The sequence below is a fragment of the Ranitomeya imitator genome, chromosome 1 (assembly GCF_032444005.1).
Source record: "Ranitomeya imitator isolate aRanImi1 chromosome 1, aRanImi1.pri, whole genome shotgun sequence".
In the NCBI taxonomy this organism is placed as follows: Eukaryota; Metazoa; Chordata; class Amphibia; order Anura; family Dendrobatidae; genus Ranitomeya; species Ranitomeya imitator.
This window is the reverse complement of record NC_091282.1, coordinates 1,067,331,006-1,067,350,605: the sequence shown is the minus strand read 5'-3', so window position 1 is coordinate 1,067,350,605 and position 19,600 is coordinate 1,067,331,006. Positions and strand designations below refer to the sequence as shown.

At 42.4% G+C, this 19,600-nt stretch overlaps 1 protein-coding gene across 1 annotated transcript in view; it reads left to right on the top strand.

Moving 5' to 3' along the window:
- The window catches only part of TMEM192 (transmembrane protein 192), a 126,662-nt gene extending 107,622 nt beyond the window's left edge, over nt 1–19,040 (top strand). The window contains exons 5-6 of the mRNA XM_069744183.1: nt 14,735–14,837; nt 18,317–19,040. Of these exons, the coding sequence (XP_069600284.1) occupies nt 14,735–14,837; nt 18,317–18,434 (221 nt within the window). The 3' untranslated portion in view covers nt 18,435–19,040. The remainder of the gene's footprint in view (nt 1–14,734; nt 14,838–18,316) is intronic.
- Nucleotides 19,041–19,600: the final 560 nt, after the last annotated feature.

The following is a 19,600-nucleotide window of genomic DNA, read 5'->3' as shown; positions in this document are numbered from 1 at the left end:
ATGGAGCATCTTATAGGACATAATCCGCATTTGTGCAGCATTATTTGGGGCATGTTTTAATATGGAGCATCTTATGGGGCTCATCATAAACTTTATTGAGCATTATATGGGGCTCCTGATTCAATATGGATATTCAAAAACACTTAACCTACTGATGTCTCAATTAATTTTACTTTTATTGGTATCTATTTTTATTTTTGACATTTACCAGTAACTGCTGCATTTCCCACACTAGACTTATACTCGAGTCATTAAGTTTTCCCAGTTTTTTGTGGCAAAATTAGGGGGGTCGGCTTATACTCGGGTCGGCTTATACTTGAGTATATACGGTAATCTTTTAATTTGAGGCCACAAAGGAGCTTTGTTAATGCTCCGCATTGTAACGGCATATGTTTAAATGCCCCTCCATTATGGGCCAAATACAGTATATTGTCGCCTTTTCTATATAGTGACCCACATATAATTTTGGCCACCTCTTTTGCCCTCATTTAGTTTAGTGTCCTCTTTTGTGTTTTTACATGGAAATTAAACCCCCTCTCCCCACCCAAAAAAAAAAAAAAAACAAGTTCATTTTAATCAATAGATCTTGGACTAAAATTTTCAACAATTGGATGTGTTTATAATGTTCCTGTAATGAGATAATCTTATACATGTGTCCCTGCTGTGTACTGTGTAATGGCTGGTCTGATCATACCAGAGCTCCTGGGCAGGGAGGGGAGTAAGACTATACAGACAGGACAGCACAGGATCACAGGCTATTCTTTCTTTGGAGTAAAAACATTATTTTAAAGAAAAACAACCACAAAAAAACAGGGAAACATTTTACCTCACAAATAGAATCAGTTGTGATCCCGTGCTGTAATGTCTGTATACTCTTCTGCTTCCTCCCCTGCCCGGGAGCTGTGGTATGATCAGACCATGTCCCTGCACGGTCAGACACGGCCATTACACCGTACACAGCAGGGGCACATTTATAAGATTATCTCAGCACAGGAACATTTTAAACACATCCAATTGTTGAAAATTTTAGTCCAAGATCTATTGATTAAAATGAACTTTTGTTTATGGGAAAACCCTGACTGATGTGTGAAAGCAGCCTTAAGGTACCTTCACACATAACGATATCGTTAACGATATCGTTGCAACGTCACGCTTTTTTGTGACGTAGCAACGATCTCGCTAACGATCTCCTTATGTGTGACAGCGACCAACGATCAGGCCCCTGCTGGGAGATCGTTGGTCGTGGGGAATGATCAGGACCTTTTTTTGGTCGCTGATCACCCGCTGTCATCGCTGGATCGGCGTGTGTGACGCCGATCCAGCGATGTGTTCACTTGTAACCAGGGTAAACATCGGGTTACTAAGTGCAGGGCCGCGCTTAGTAACCCGATATTTACCCTGGTTACCATCGTAAAGGTAAAAAAAAAAAAAAAAACACTACATACTTACATTCTGATTTGTCATGTCCCCCGCCGTCCGCTTCCCTGCACTGACTGTTAGCGCCGGCCATAAAGCAGAGCACAGCGGTGACGTCACCGCTGTGCTCTGCTGTACGGCCGGCGGCGCTGACAGTCAGTGCAGGGAAGCTGACGGCGGGGGACGTGACAGACATCGGAATGTAAGTATGTAATATTTTTTATTTTTTTTTTTATTTTTTTTAACTTTTACAATGGTAACCAGGGTAAATATCGGATTACTAAGTGCGGCCCTGCACTTAGTAACCCGATGTTTACCCTGGTTACCCGAGGACTTCGGCATCGTTGAAAACAGTTTCAACGATGCTGAAGTCGTTCCCCTGATCGTTGGTCGCTGGAGAGAGCTGTCTGTGTGACAGCTCCCCAGCGACCACACAACGACTTACCAACGATCACGGCCAGGTCGTATCGCTGGTCGTGATCGTTGGTAAATCGTTTAGTGTAACGGTACTTTTAGACATCTCTGTTTGGCAGGTAAATGTCTACTTTTCCCATAGAAATAAAATAACTGAAAGCTTAAGATTTTTAGAAGCCGGATCAGTAACCACCAGCTGATCTCTGGCCCAATTTCTACATGAAAGCGGGAATCTTCGTGAGACTGCCCTTTTACCCCTCGCCACGACAGCACCCTACAGGAGAGAGGGATCCGCCCCACAGGAACAGGAAACCTACAGAAAGATAAAGGGGGGCCGTCTGCCTTTCCTCCTCAGTTTTGGTTTCCTGTTCCTGCGGGAACGACAGGACTCTGGAAGCTACAGATGTACCTGGGCATGCACGCCGCCTGTGCAGTCTCTTCGGAACGGCAGGGGCTGCAGCCTGGAAGCAGCGTCGGGGGAGTTCCGTTAGACGGCTCCCTCCTCATCTGGGAGGCATACAGATGGCCGGGTCCGGAGAAAGCCGCCCGGCATCTGCATTATGCGGCGGCTTCAGCGTTGGAAATCCTCTCCTGGCAGAAGGGGTGAGTGAGAGGAGCTTCCGGCATGGCGGTCCGGGGCTGGAAGGCCACACCGCGCGTGCGCTGACCGCCATAAGTGAGTTCACCCCGGAAGTAGATGTTAAACTTCCGGGGTAAGCAGGCCGAGACCAGCGGTGGGTGAAGCGCAAGTTCGCGCATGCGCAGTACCGCAAAAAAAAAATGGCGCTCTATTTAAACCGGCTAACCACTGTTACCTGCGATGCAAGATGTCCTCTCCAGGTGCCATGGATCCTGCAGCAGGAGACCCAGTTCCCACCAAGGACCGCTCCAGCAGAGGATAATCCGATGCCGGTCGAAAGAGCGACACTGTGGATAAATCCAAAGGATCTCGGCCGTCTGATCCGGTAATAAAAAGCTTCACTGGGTGAGTTTATAACTCTGCCTATTAAGCTGACGCCGTCTCCCCTCCTTTCTCTCTTTCTCCTTCTCTCGCTATGTCTTATTTTGATCAGACCAAAAAAACGACAAAAAACTAAACATAAGGAATGCGCCTTATGCAGCCAGCCCCTACCAGACTCATACCCCAAAAAACTCTGCAAAGATTGTATAGCAGAAACCACACAAGGAGCAGCGGTGTCTATTACGGACTTACGCGCCATTATAAGAGAGGAGTTAAAGGCTATGTCACAGGATAAACCACAAAAAAGTAAATCCAAAAGGCCAACGCCTTCATCAGATTCTGATAGTGAACAAGCTGTACTCTCAGATATCTCTATAGCCTCTTCATCATCATCATCATCATCTTCAGAAATTGAGGGACGTTCCTGTTTCCCCTTAGATAGTGTGGATAATCTAGTGAAATCAATAAGAGACACTATGGGGTGTGAGGAGACAAAGGGCGCACAAACCACGCAGGATATAATGTTTGCGGGTTTGGCGGAGAGAAAAAGGAAATGCTTTCCAGTCATTCCAGCAGTGAAAGCATTAATAAAAAGAGAGTGGGAGAAACAAGATCAGAGAAGTTTTTTGCCCTCTGCGTCAAAACGAAAATACCTGTTTAGTGACGATGAGTTACTTACGTGGACCAAAATCCCTAAGGTTGACGCAGCTGTTGCCTCTACCTCTAAGCCGTCCACATTGCCTGTTGAAGACGCGGGATTGCTCTCAGACCCTCTAGATCGCAAAGCCGAGTCGTCCCTTAAAAGATCCTGGGATGCAACTACAGGCATATTTAAGCCAGCAATAGCGAGCACTTGTACCGCCAGGTCAATGCTCATCTGGATTGACCAGCTAGACCAAAGTATTGAGAATAAAATTTCACGGGAAAAATTTACGAGCTGCTATTCCCTTAATACGAGGTGCAGCAGCCTTTATGGCGGACGCGTCCACAGATTCTCTCCGCCTAGCGGCTAGATCCGCAGGTCTTGTAAACAATGCAAGACGGGCGTTATGGATGAAGAACTGGAGAGGGGACGCACAATCAAAATCTAAGATATGCGCAATCCCATGTGAGGGTGAGTTCCTCTTTGGCAAAACCTTAGACGACATACTCCAGAAGGCAAAAGACAGGAAAAAGCTTTTCCTGATACTTCTATTCCCTTTTATAGGAGAGCCTTTAAGAGAAGGCCATTTGGCAAGAGAAGGCAGACGGACAGGTCGGCAACATGGTTCCCTAAAGAAGATAAAAAGGTACCATGTTCAGAAGACCCAACCCCCCAAAGGAAAGCAAATACTGAGGATATAACCATTCCAGTAGGGGGCAGATTAAAATTTTTCACCACCCAGTGGGAAAAAATTACAACTAGTTCGTGGATTTTAAATATAATCAGAGATGGAATAAAATTACAATTCTCTCGCTTTCCCCACAAATCATACATTATAACATCACTCAGCTCGCCTATACAACAAGAGGCCCTTGAGAGTGAAATTCAAACTCCATTATCAAAACTGGTTTTAGTCCACGTTCCGAAAGGACAGGAAGCTAGAGGATTCTATTCTCTTCTATTCTTAATTTCCAAACCCGATGGTTCATTCAGAACAATCATTAACCTCCAAAAAGCTTAATTCATTTATTAAAAATAATACATTTAAAATGGAGTCTATAAAATCCACCATAAAGCTACTCTTTCCAAACTGTATCATGGGGGGCATTGATCTAAAAGATGCTTATTACCATCTCCCTATTCATGACAGATACCAGAAGTTCTTCAGGGTAGCAGTGGCAATCAAAGGCAAGATTTGTCATTTCCAGTATGCAGCCATGCCCTTCGGCCTTTCTACAGCGCCAAGGATTTTCACCAAAGTGATTCTAGAGGTGATGGCTTATCTTCGCCAAAAAGAGACATTAATTGTGCCCTACTTAGATGACTTTTTAGTCATCGGAAATTCAGTTTCTCAGTGTGCTGACTGTTTAGCTCATGCAATTTCATCTCTACAGGATCTAGGTTGGATAATCAATATCTACAAATCCAGACTGGCTCCACTGTCACTCCAAGTGTTTCTGGGGTTCCATCTAGACTCCATAACTCAAAAATGTCTGCTCCCTCAGGTAAAAATCTCACTCATCAGACATAGTCATAACAGAAATAAATAATCCTCACATGACCCTAAGAAAAGCCATGTCATTACTGGAATCTCTTATTTCCTGTATCCCTGCAGTCCAATGGGCACAATACCATACCCGGACACTGCAGCACCAAATCCTCCAAGAGGAAAGACTGCTACTTAGCTTAAATGCAAAGATAACATTGTCCCAGGAAGTTTTATCTTTAACATGGTGGCTGGATTCTAACCATTTGATGAGTGGTGTTCCATGGGTAATAACACCATTTCATATTATAACCACTGACGCCAGTCCTCATGGATGGGGCGCTCATATGGGAAATGATTTTTGCCAAGGGTTATGGGACACGGAAGAATGCCACAACTCATCTAATCTGAAAGAACTAAATGCAGTAAGATACGCCTTATGTCATTTTCTCCCACAGCTTCGGGGAAAAGACGTCCGAATCCTCTCCGACAACATCACCACAGTGGCTTATATAAACAGACAAGGAGGTACTCAATCAGAGACTCTGATGTCTTCCGCTGGGAAAATTCTGGATTTGGCAGAAAAACATCTATTATCCCTCACTGCAGTTCACATAAAGGGGAAAAATAACCAGCAGGCAGACTTCTTAAGTCGACATACCCTAAGGCAGGGAGAGTGGTGCTTAAACCATCATATCTTCCAACGGATAGTATCCCTATGGGGTTGTCCGCAAATAGACCTCTTCGCCACGAGAAAAAACAGGCAAGTCCGGTAATTTGCCTCCCTATCGTTAGCAGATCATCCGGACATTCTAGACGCTCTCCAAACCCCTTGGCAATACAGTCTAGCATACGCCTTCCCTCCGATAATATTGTTACCACAGGTTTTTCGGAAGATCAGGGAGGATGGAGCGAAAGTTATACTAATGGCACCATTCTGGCCCAAAAGGCCATGGTTCTCATGCCTACAAGACATGTCGGTTTCGGACCCTTGGGTCCTCCCCTTGACACCCAACCTTCTCTTCCAGGGTCCGTTTCTCCACCCCCAGGTGGACAATCTCCATCTGACGGCCTGGAATTTGAGAGGCAGATGCTAAAACTAAGGGGATTTTCCGAGGGACTAATTGACATACTCCTCCAAAGTAGAAAACGTTCTACCACAAAAATTTATACAAAAATTTGGAAAAAATTCCTACAGTTCCATAAATTTCCCAACACATCAGAAATTCCAATACAATCTATATTGGAATTCCTTCAAAAAGGGAGGGAACTAGGTTTAGCTGTAAATACGTTTAAAGTTCACGTATCAGCACTAGGAGCCCTCTATGGCCATAATATTGCAGGAAATGGGTATCCCGATTTATCACGGCTTGTGAAAGGATAAATCCTGTTAATATACCTAGAATTCCACCCTGGGATCTAAATTTAGTTTTACAAGCCCTAACAGACTCTCCATTTGAACCAATAGATTCAATATCCATTAAATACCTATCACTAAAAACGGTCCTCTTGGTAGCACTGACTTCAGCTAGGAGAATCGGTGACATCCAAGCTCTTTCTATAGATCCACCTTTCCTGCTAACTTTTCAGGAGAAGTTGATTCTTAAATCAGACCCTTCCTACCTCCCCAAGGTAGCGAAGAAATTCCATAGGTCACAAGAAATAGTCCTGCCCACCTTTTTCAGTAACCCTTCCACTCCTGAGGAATGTAAATATCACACTCTAGACATTAAGAGTAGTTTTAAAATACATTGAAAGGACTAGGAGCTGGCGACAGTGTAGGGCTCTGTTTATATCCTTTCAGGGTCACAAGAAGGGTCATGCAGTCACAAAAAGCACCTTATCCCGGTGGATCAGAGAGTCTATCACACTGGCTTACTCCGCGAGGAAAGAAAACCCTCCGGAAGGCATAACAGCGCACTCTACCAGAGCTATGGAATCCTCCTGGGCTGAAAGAGGAGACGTCCCAATAGAAACCATATGTAAGGCGGCAACTTGGTCAGATCTTTCTACTTTCTATAACCACTATAGGCTTGACCGATCGTCTACTTCTGACCTAGACTTTGGCAGGACTGCCCTCAGCACGGTGGTCCTCCCCCCTAGGTGATGGTCTCTGAAAGATCTCCTGTAGGGTGCTGTAGTGGCGAGGGGTAAAAAGCCGGATTACTCACCGGTAATACTCTTTTAGTGAGTCCACGACAGCACCCTATTACATCCCTCCCTAGGTTAATATAGTATATACTAATAAAGTAAAAAGTTCCTCTTACTAAATATAGTGCAAATAAGTTTAAACTTAAATAATGATATTTTGCCTAATACTGGCGGTCCTCCGGGTACTCTGAAATCAAAACTGAGGAGGAAAGGCGGACCGCCCCCTTTATCTTTCTTTAGGTTTCCTGTTCCTGTGGGGCGGATCCCTCTCTCCTGTAGGGTGCTGTCGTGGACTCACTAAAAGAGTATTACCGGTGAGTAATCCGGCTTTTTAATGTAGAAGTTTTGCAAAGAAGAGGGAATTTCCTGACCAGGGGTACGTTTTGTTTTTGCCATAGAAAATGCGGAAAAATTGCAAGGATTCTTGTTTGGACCGTAAGACCTGCCCGACCACTGGGTCTCCTGTCCAGAGCGAACTGCTTCATGGGCATATACAAAGCGGTTGGCTCAGATCGGAACACTGTCGGGCCTGGTTGTAGATCCTAGCTCTGGTTGGGGACTCTGCGGTCAGGTGGAGTCATGGATCTTGGCTATGGTCGGGCGGAGTCATGGATCCTAAATCTGGTCGGGAGACTGCGTTCAGGCCGGATCATGGATCCCAGCACAGTCCGTATTCACGGATATACAAAACCCAGCCTCAGGCTGCTTTGACATGGTAATATTTTGTGTACTATTCCAAGCTAAAACAAGAGGGGGTTCGTAATACAGAAGAGTTGATGATCTCTACATTTTGGTGTTCTGTTTCACTGCTCGTTTTGGCTTGCAAGTGCAAATGCTAAATACCAATCAGAATACTACCATGTGAAAGGGACTTTACTTTGATAACTTGTACTTACGTTCCATCCCTTTGTTTAATTATCACCTATCAGACTAAATGGAGTGACTATCCTACAGGCATCCCATTGCTCAGTATTCTCTGTGGGACTGCTGGAGATGGCTGAGAATATTGCTCCTTTCTAACAGGTTTATACATATTAGTCCAAAAGGAAAAAGAATAATCTAGAACACATTCACCATATCAGTACATAAAACAGGCCCAGCAGATATATAAACAAGGCCACAGAATGTTTTCGTTCAAAAAAGTTGAAAGTTTATTAACATTTAAATAGAGTAAAATATTTAAACACATAACAATATAACAAAATGCCTCCAATCCAAAGTACCGGTACTGCAAGGGTTGCAGGTATATAGCCAATGATGGCATTTAAACAACATATATAGAGACCATTTCTATTACAATCATATGGCTAGTATGTTGTGGCTAGAAATTATATTTATGGACTGATGGCTGCTGGGGAAAACTCAATATTACGATGTCAATAAAGCTATATGTAAAGAGCTAAAACAAGACCTGTCATTAATGCCCCGTATATACCTAGGCATACAGATTCGATGCTTCCTGTTAGCAGAAATGTAGCTAGATAATAGATAACATAAATCCAATATGTGGCCGGAGCCCCTGGGGGGTATCTTACCGGTCCTGTGAGTGTGCAGAGGTAATTATGGAGTTTGATTAGGCTACTCTGTGGGTTTTTTTTCTTATGCTATAACTCTGCTAGCAGGTGGCATACAGTCCGGGTGTCTGTGCATATATGGCGCTCCGGCCACATATTGGATTTATGTTATCTATTATCTAGCTACATTTCTGCTAACAGGAAGCATCGAATCTGTATGCCTAGGTATATACGGGGCATTAATGACAGGTCTTGTTTTAGCTCTTTACATATAGCTTTATTGACATCGTAATATTGAGTTTTCCCCAGCAGCCATCAGTCCATAAATATACTTTCTAGCCACAACATACTAGCCATATGATTGTAATAGAAATGGTCTCTATATATGTTGTTTAAATGCTGATCCACTCCCGCCTGGACTACTGTAACGCTCTATTAATTGGCCTCCCCCTCACTCGACTTTCCCCTCTCCAGTCCATCCTTAATGCAGCAGCCAGGGTCGTCCATCTGGCTAATCGTTACTCGGACGCGTCCGCTCTTCGCCAGTCGTTACACTGGCTACCCATTCATTACAGGATACAATTCAAAGTACTTGTTCTCACCCACAAAGCTCTCCACAGTGCGGCACCCCCTTACATCTCCTCCCTCATTTCTGTCTATCAGCCTAACAGACCACTGCGCTCTGCAAATGACTTTCGGCTAACCTCTGCACTAATCCGTACCTCCCACTCCCGACTCCAAGACTTCTCCCGTGCTGCGCCAATCCTCTGGAATGCTCTACCCCAAGATATTAGGACCATCCATAATTTGCATATCACGCCTATCACGTTCACTAATCAAAGTTATGTTATGTTTGTGTGTGTGTGTAGCCCATTCACTATCCCCCATCTATTCCCCAACCCCTGAAGATGGCTGGACCATGATTGTAAATACATCATTGTAAATACACACCTGTACTTTGCATCTCCCCCACCTCATTGTAGATTGTAAGCTCTCACGAGCAGGGGCGTCTTATTTTGCTTTAATTATTGTATTGTTAACGTTGTTACTTATGACTTTTGTGTTTGAAACTGTTAAACTGTAAAGCGCTGCGGAATATGTTGGCGCTATAGAAATAAAGATTATTATTATTATTTAAATGCCATCATTGGCTATATACCTGCAGTACCGGTACTTTGGATTGGAGGCATTTTTTTATATTGTTATGTGTTTAAATATTTTACTCTATTTAAATTTTAATAAACTTTCAACTTTCTTGAACGAAAACATTTTGTGGCCTTGTTTATATATCTGCTGGGCCTGTTTTATGTCCTTTCTAACAGGGCATGCAAGAACCCTGTTCTCTGAATTAAAGAGGGACCCAAATGTGGGACCCCAAGCATGCAGAAAATGTATCTTATCCAGTGGAAAGGTAATAATTTCCATTTATAGTCCAATGCAGCCTGTAGCTTGATGTGCTGTTCCTATATTTACTAGATGTCCTAAGATCTTTCCTGTAACATTGTAAGTGGAGAATATCTTATCTCTCTTGTGTTTTTGACCCCTATTGTTCTATCTAATTTTGTTTGTGTTTGTGTTAGATTCTCCTTGAGCCTTTGCAGGTTACTTTGATGTTATCCTCTTTGCATGGTTTTTTTCAGTTTTTGGACTTTGAAGGTTGTATTTTGTTTTGCAAGTGAAAACCCATCCAAAGCAAAGCAGTTTTCTTTTCTATACAATCCCTAACTTCAAAGACTCAATACCTTTTTTTTCCACTCTTAACATCCTTAGTGATTTAAAAGGAGAATTGATCATCCTTTTTCTGATCAGTGTCCTTTACCATTTAATTGGACAAACATTTCACTAAGTAGTTGGCTTTTGTCATTTAAGGCGTTTGAAGTTTGATATCCAATCCTTACTGTTCTTGAATGAAATAAGCTTTTTAAAATGGGAGTTTCACACCTGCTTTAAGATAAGATTCCCTACTTTATGTTCTTATTAAGCCTACTTGTGTAGCTTGAGCTGCAGAATGGAGAACACCAACATAGGATAGTACTTGTAATCAAACTCTATTTCATATCCTTTGGGGTTGCCTTTAGATTGTATAGTCTTAGCCATCTTATTTCTTGGAACAGTTGCCTTAGGGTGCGTTTAAACTGTCCGACCCACAGTCATTAAATAACCGCTGATCAGCCACATAGCAGCCCATTGTTTGTCATTAAATAACTTGTTTAGGCGGGCCGACCACACTTTCATGCACACACAGATCATTCATTTTGATTGTGTGCATAGAATATTGTTCTCCGCAGCACATGTCCTCTTTACACATGATGCTATTTTGACAAGAACTATTATTTTCAGCCAAGCTTAATTATTACTGGTTCGTCAGATGATTGACAGCCAGCTTAGACTGGCCAACTTATCGTGGAAATGAGCTTTCCTGAGCGACGAGTGTAAGGGCACCATTTATTTTATCTTTGATTTTCCTAATATCAATGTCCTGATTGGTAATTCTCCTGTGGCTAAACCTGTGTCCTTTTATAATAGTGCAGCTCCTTACAATATGCCCACTATTGAGCAGCCAGGATGCTACCTTTTTAGTCATCTTCATCTCGTTGGCGACATAAATTACTTCTTTATATAGTCTTGTCTGTACTTGGAGTGAATTTTCTAAAATATTCAGCCAAGGGCTATGATATCATTCCGAAAACTTTGATTCAGTACCACCTTAAAAATTTGCTTTCAAGCACGTCTAGAAGTCAATGTTTTAATTTGTGCCTAACTTCCTTCAGTCAACTGGGACATGGTACCAAGCATCAACAAGTCCATGGAGGCCAATCTCTTCCCAATGGCTTTGATGCATTTGTGTCCACCATATGCTGGACAGCCTTGAGATCCTATGAATGAACTGTTTGTACAGATGTGATTGTAGAGTGAAAAGTACAGCCCTATAAAATGGCTGTCGTAAACCGGGTCACCAGTTTTAGTGTAACTAAAGCTTAATCACTGTTCAGACTTTATAGAACGGTTTCTGCTCCTCATGGTCTTGGAGCTTGGCTTGCCGTTAAAGTAACATAGTTTGTAAAATATCCTAATCCTCAGACATAAAATGGTATTCTTCCAGAATGCTCTGAATGTCACCTGATTCTTACGCAAAAATAAGTCCTTCAGTCAATGACTCCTCTCAAACTATATACAGTACAGACCAAAGGTTTGGACACACCTTCTCATTTAAAGATTTTTTCCGTATTTTCATGACTATGAAAATTGTAAATTCACACGGAAGGCATCAAAACTATGAATTAACACATGTGCAATTATATACTTAACAAAAAAAGTGTGAAACAACTGAAAGTATGTCTTATTTTCTAGGTTCTTCAAAGTAGCCACCTTTTGCTTTGATGACTGCTTTGCACACTCTTGGCATTCTCTTGATGAGCTTCAAGAGGTAGTCACTGGAAATGGTTTTCACTTCACAGGTGTGCCCTGTCAGGTTTAATAAGTGGGATTTCTTGCCTTTATAAATGGGGTTGGGACCATCAGTTGTGTTGTGCAGAAGTCTGGTGGATACACAGCTGATAGTTTTTCTGAATAGACTGTTAGAATTTGTATTATGGCAAGAAAAAAGCAGCTAAGCAAGGAAAAATGAGTGGCCATCATTAGTTTAAGAAATGAAGGTCAGTCAGTCTGAAAAATTGGGAAAAGTTTGAAAGTGTCCCCAAGTGCATTTGCAAAAACCATCAAGCGCTACAAAGAACCTGGCTCACATGAGGACCGCCCCAGGAAAGGAAGACCAAGAGTCCCCTCTGCTTCTGAGGATAAGTTTATCCGAATCACCAGCCTCAGAAATCGCAGGTTAACAGCAGCTCAGATTAGAGACCAGTCAATGCCACACAGAGTTCTAGCAACAGACACATCTCTACAACAACTGTTAAGAGGAGACTTTGTGCAGCAGGCCTTGATGGGAAAATAGCTGCTAGGAAACCAATGCTAAGGATAGGCAACAAGCAGAAGAGTCTTGTTTGGGCTAAAGAACACAAGGAATGGACAATAGACCAGTGGAAATCTGTGCTTTGGTCTGACGAGTCCAAATTTGAGATCTTTGGTTCCAACCACCGTGTCTTTGTACGATGCAGAAAAGGTGAACGGATGGACTCTACATGCCTGGCTCCCACCGTGAAGCATGGAGGAGGAGGTGTGATGGTGTGGGGGTGCTTTGCTGGTGACACTGTTGGGGATTTAATCAAAATTGAATGCATATTGAACCAGCATGGCTACCACAGCATCTTGCAGTGGCATGCTATTCCATCCGGTTTGCATTTAGTTGGATCATCATTTATTTTTCAACAGGACAATAACCCCAAACACATCTCCAGGCTGTGTAAGGGCTATTTGACCAAGAAGTAGAGAGAGTGATGGGGTGCTACACCAGATGACCTGATGGTTTGGGTTAACCTCTACCGCAGAGTGAAGGCAAAAGGGTCTACAAGTGCTAAGCATCTCTGTGAACTCCTTCAAGATTGTTGAAAGACCAATTCCGGTGACTACCTCTTGAAGCTCATCAAGAGAATGCCAAGAGTGTTCAAAGCAGTCATCAAAGCAAAAGGTGTCTACTCCGAAGAACCTAGAATATAAGACATATTTTCAGTTTTTAAGTATATAATTCCACATGTGTTAATTCATAGTTTTGATGCCTTCAGTGTGAATTTACATTTTTCATAGTCATGAAAATGCAGAAAAATCTTTAAATGAGAAGGTGTGTCCAAACTTTTAGTCTGTACTGTATGTAAAAGGTCTTTTCAAAAAGTAACTTAAACCTTCTAGGTTACCAAGCATATAAAATAAATAAAAATCATCGAAGATGACTCATCTGCACTGCTCTATTGAATAACATTAGTCTGAGTGCTGTCCGTTTTTGTCATGGACCAGACTTGGACCAAACATGCTGTCATGTGAACTTCTTCTTAAGGAAATTGAAACGAAATGTTGCTGATGTAGGATTGCCTGCATTGGATATGTTCTCTCATGTCCTGATAATCTGCTACAATGTATCGGTGCATAAAGCTTCAGCTGTCAAACATCACTCTGCAAAGTTTCTGCTGTGACTCCATGGAGAATCTGCATGTAATGAGGCTTTCCTGACCTCTGCTTCCCACAGCTTTTCCACTGTTAGTGAGCCATATTATTTTGGCTTTTTCATTTCCATTTTCTTTCTTGACTACATTCAAAGTATTAAACGCCCATGTTCTAAAATGTAATGTACAATGGAGGAGGTGGAAAGAGACCACCAGCATCTGATCTGATGGTGGCCTGTCTGATTGTTTTACAACCTGCTGTTTGATATTCATGTGCTTCTTTGGGAGAGTCATTGTAGGGCTCACCGGTCACTCATATATTCTGCTCCTAAACAAGCAGGTGGTCCAGATGAACAATGGCAGCAGAATGTGCTACTATTACAGAGGAAGACAAAGGAGGTTTAATGGGACCTCATGTGGGATCAAATACTGGGCTAGTGCTTACTCTGAGACAGTTGTCCATTTTTTTTTTTTTTTTTGGATGAGCTGGATAAGCTGGTGTGTTGAATGTGGTTCATGTCGTTTGTGGGGGTGAGGGTGGTGTGTTTTTTGTTTTATTTTTTTGCTTTGTTTTTTCCTCCCCATACATTTAAAAATGCTTTAACTTCTGATTTGAAAAACATGTTTCTGAAAATTTTGGGGGTTAATATTTCTCAAAATGTTGCATAACGTATATTTAGAATCCCATATCACAGTCCGTTTCTATTGTATAACGCTGATTAAAAGTGAAAATTTTAGTTGTACCTCACAAATAGTTTAAGAAAGTCAAAAATACCTTGTGTGTTATGCTCGATAAGGGTATTAATCATTAATGCGGTGTGAACTGTGTTTAAATTGTGTGTAATATGCATAGTGTGATATGTGCACTAATTATGTATAATTGTATCATATATTCTATATACACTCACTCTGGGAAGAGGGACCACTTGGACGTATACACATCTTTAGTTACGTGCTTATAGATAAATCCAGCAAGGGCTACATTACACTATATATGAATGAAAAGTTGAAGTCTGATCTTTACAATATTTCTAAGATCTGGTCTCAATGGTGAGGCCACATTACTGAATATAATGGATTTACCTTGTTTTTCAGTGAAAATACACAGATTCAATAGAAGCATGCCTAGACCAGACATTATTGAAGAGGAGCATATCCATTCATATAAACGTCACATCTTGCCAGGAATTGGATTTAGGTAACTTGTTTTATTTCCTTGTTTTGCCTTGGTTATATAGCACAGACCTATGCTACAGTGCAGTTCTTAAAGGGAAATTGTCAGCAGGATTTTGCCACCTCATCTGAGTGATTTAGCTTCTTTGCCTACATTGAGCTGATGCATCACTTGTATTACCAGGTGCAGCAGTTCTGACAGTGTTTAGATTTTGCAGTGAAGCAGAGCTGAAGAAGCTAACCCCGCCCACACCACAGCTGACCCCGCCCGCCCCACACCAGTTTCTGTATATACAATGTCCATAGACAGTTGGCTGCCCATCACAGAAGGGGCGTGTTGGACTAGCATAAGCTGTGCTGCTGTGTCCCAGCAATGATCAGCTTCTGCTGCTAAAACCATCATTGCAAGCAAATAAAAGGAGCTTGAGAAGAGACATTGCTGAAATCCTTGTTTTAGCCCCTACAGCATGCTGTATTCTGCGGACAGGTTTCCTTTAAACTGTCTCCATTCACGCTCAATCCTTATTGGTATGTTTTTAAAATGTGGGATGTGGACATAGTACTGTGACTGTCACAGGAATAAGATCGCTACAGTGACCATACTTTGCTCAATATTTTCTGGTTTTTGGGTTTTTCTTTTCCTTCACTCATCCACATTTTACGGTCCTTGTACATATTGTGGTTTCTGACCCCGCCATAGGTCTCCTGTCCTGAACGAATATTCTTCTCTATAAGGGTATGTTCACACGTTCAGGATTTCCATCCTTTTTTTTTCCTGACTGTTTTTTAAAAAACTGCAGCTCTTGGCAGAAAACGCAGGTCCTTTTTTTGGTCCTTTTTTGGTCCGTTTTTGATGCGTTTTTTGATGCGTTTTTTGATGCGTTTTTTTGATGCAGTTTTCTAGCCAGAGTCTGTGTGTTTTCTTGGAATTTTTTTAGGGTTAAAATGGCTGAAAATACCCTAACCCTACCCCTAACCCTACCCCTAACCCTAACCCTACCCCTAACCCTACCCCTAACCCTAACCCTACCCCTAACCCTACCCCTAACCCTACCCCTACCCCTATTCTAACCTTAGTGAAAAAAAAAAAAAAAAAATTCTTTATTTTTTTTATTGTCCCTACCTATGGGGGTGACAAAGGGGGGGGTGTCATTTACTATTTTTTTATTTTGATCACTGAGATAGGTTGTATCTCAGTGATCAAAATGCACTTTGGAACGAATCTGCCGGCCGGCAGATTCGGCGGGCGCACTGCGCATGCGCCCGCCATTTTGCAAGATGGCGGCGCCCAGGGAGAAGACGGCCGGACGGACACCGGGACGCCGGGTGAGTATAAGGGGGGGAGATTAGGGCTGGGGGGGGGGCATCGGAGCACTGGGGGGGGGCATCGGAGCACGGGGGGGCGGGATCGGAACACGGGGGGGGGCAGCCACACTCCGCCCACGCACTTCCGCCCGCTCCCCGCACTTCCTGCTGCAGCGGTTCTGCACATCAAACCGCAGTAAAACCCGCAGATATATTTTTGATCTGCGGGTTTTACTGCGGTTTGGACCTCACAATGGAGGTCTATGGGTGCAGAACCGCTGCGGCTCCGGAAAAAGAATTGACATGCTCCTTCTTTTTTCCGGGAGCTATTCAGCGCGTCTTTTTTTTTACAATTTCCGGACCATGTGCACAGTGTGTCCTGTTTTCCATAGGGTACAGTGTACTGTACCCTGCATGGAAAACAGCTGCGGAACCGCAGCGGCAAAACCGCCGCGGTTCCGCGGTAAAAAACGCACTGTGTGAACATGGCCTAAAGCTCTTAAGAGCCCTGTGACCAGTTTGAATATCGTTTTGCTTGTGCACAATGTATGAAATGCAGATGTGTGAATTGACCTCGGAAAAACATGGCTTCTTATTTCCAGAAACGGCACTACTGTTATCCATGGGTTGTTTGGTGCTGCAGCTCAGGACCTCTGGCTAACAGTTGTGCTGTTTGCGGTATATGTATGTGTGTTTTTCCTGCTGTTGTATAGTAGAGATGACCGCTACAATGGACACTACACTTGTCATCTCTTTATATAAATTGCAAAATTATGCCAGTAACTTTCCCACTGTTCTCAAACTCTTGCAAGGAAACGATACTGAGTGCCGTGCTGCATTCCTTGTTCACAGTAATGGCCATCAAAACACAGAGGTCACCAAAGGGAATTGATGAAATCTCAGATTGGCCATAAAAGTCTAGTCACAACATATAGGTCTGTCACAAAGCCTTCCAACTGCTTCAGGATTTTTTTTTCTGCATTGTGTGCAATACAAAGAGGTCAAATGGCATGCTGAATCCCAAGCAGTTGGTACAAGTCAGGAGCAGTTAAAGGAAGCATGTCAGCACATTTTTCATTCTTAAACGAATGCCATGTTACAGGGCTTCTAAATACCTTAACAGAAATGTCCTTGTGGAAATTGGCACCTTTACAAATGGGAAGAAACGGAGGTCTGAACCCCACTATTTCCAAGAGCTATGGTTGAAGCACATAACTTCATGCATGTCTACTCCTCTATGGTTGTCCTCCACATGCCACACGCTGATCCAGGTGTCATCCAATGAAGAGTGGACCAGTCAGCGCTGGAACTCAGCCTAGATGGCTGCTCAAGAGCTGCATGTGGCGTTGTTAGAACTGCACTTTCTCGAAGTTGGGCTACAGATTTCAACAGGGTCACAACACGAATACACTGCCGGATGGAGCTGGACCCCATGATAAAAGGCGGAGGCATCACAAATGCAGAGTACTGATGAACACCAACCATCCATGGGGGAGAAGAGGATTTGCTCAGGATTACACATGCACACTGATAAGGCTAGTATAAGGTGCTAGTCTTACAAATATGTAGTGCACCATGCCAGCTTTACTGCCTACTGGTCATGCCCATAGTATTAGATCATGATGGCTGCCCAGCACTCTAAGTGGACAAAAGACCTTAATTTCCCACACCGGCATAGTTACAAGCATTATGGAAGTGAATAATAATCTTTATTTTTTTTTTTATATACATAGTAATCTTTATTTTTATATAGCGCTAACATATTCCGCAGCGCTTTACATTTTTTCACACATAGAAGCACAGATCTCCTGGGATGCTTTATTAACGGGTTGTCTACTCTGGAGATGACAAAACATGGAAAGAAAACAATCTGTGAACAGGATCTAAAGGGAAATTTCCAAATTTGTTATTGTGCAGAATTCCAACTTGCCAGATTTGCAGAATATAATCTGTGCTCCGTCCTCTGAATAGTTTTGCTCTTTTGGCTTCCTCAAGAGTTTCAAGGACCCTTGGTAAAGTTGAAATGCAATACTGTCCGGGCGCCATCTTTTATTTTATTCTACGGTATTCTGGTTTAAATTTAGTAAGTGCAAGATATTAAATTTGGTACGTCCTTCTAAAGGTACATTATGTACTATAGTGTATTTCTTGTGATTTTATGTCCTTTATCTACAGTATATCGCTTTTTATATTCTATAGGGAACGCTCCAGCCTAGAAGATGTGATTGAAAAGCAGGGAGACACAATTGAATATCTAAAGCAACACAACGCAGCTCTCAGCCAAAAGATTCTGTCTTTGCTACCCCAGCAAACATAGCGGCAGTGCAAAATAACGGAAGGACGAGGACTGCAATGATCATAAGGGCTAATGGTTCTTAATTACAATTTTGTTTATGGTTTACCATCGTAAAGTTGACTTTCAAGACTTATTAAAATTAATCTTCTTATCTTCTGGCCTAGACTTCAATCTTATGCTTTGTGCGTTTTGAGGCTTCTGCCCCATGTAAGAATGTTCACCAATGTAACCAATTTTTCTCTTGCTTAATTGGCCATGTGTTCTCCATGGCTATAGACAAACCTGGCTACTGATCCCATAGTCATACATACCTGCATGCATACAGACATGCATGTGAGAGATATGACAGCAGGTTGAGACAACAAAAGCTTTGATTCCAATTTGTAACCACGGATGACAAGGAGTTGTAAAAGCCAAGCAGTGATATTTCTTACGAAGATTTTTGGATTTTTTGTCCGAAAATACAATTTTTTGCACTGCTTCAAAGGATATTCAAACCCCCGGCACAGTTTTCTATTCATCCATATAAAATCATTCCCAAAATGTGGTTTATATTGATTGAATAGCTATTTCTTACTTTAAAGCAGCATACCAATGGTCAACTAATACGTCACAGTGGTTTCCCATAAAATAAAAAAAAGACTGTTAATCTACTGCTAATGGTTGTATGCAAAATTATTTATGTCCACTTTGCATTTATTTTATTTTCTACAGCACGTTCATTTTTGTTCCATTACCTTTTTTGGAGGAGTTTTGTTTTAATGGCTGTTAGACTAGACCCCGGTTTTACCCCTTCCACACACCCCACCCGTAACCACAGCCCTACAGGATATGACACAGAAATGTTTTTTGTTTTTGTTGTGGGTTGTAGATACTTTTTGAAGGGAACCTGTCATGTCAAAAATGGTATCTGCTCTGCAGATGGGATGTTAGAAGGGAGGAGGTGCTGATCAGATTGCTGAATTGTGGGCAAAGTTTCATTAAGGCTCTGTGCACACTGAGTCTTTGTGGAGCAGAACCTCCATGTTTTTCAGGAGGATTTGTAAAGTTGCCGCTCAGTTCCTTGCCCAAAACATCCTCAAATACTCCGTATGCACATACAGTTGTGGCCAAAAGTATTGACACCCCTGCAATTCTGTCAGATAATACTCAGTTTCTTCCTGAAAATGATTGCAATCACAAATTCT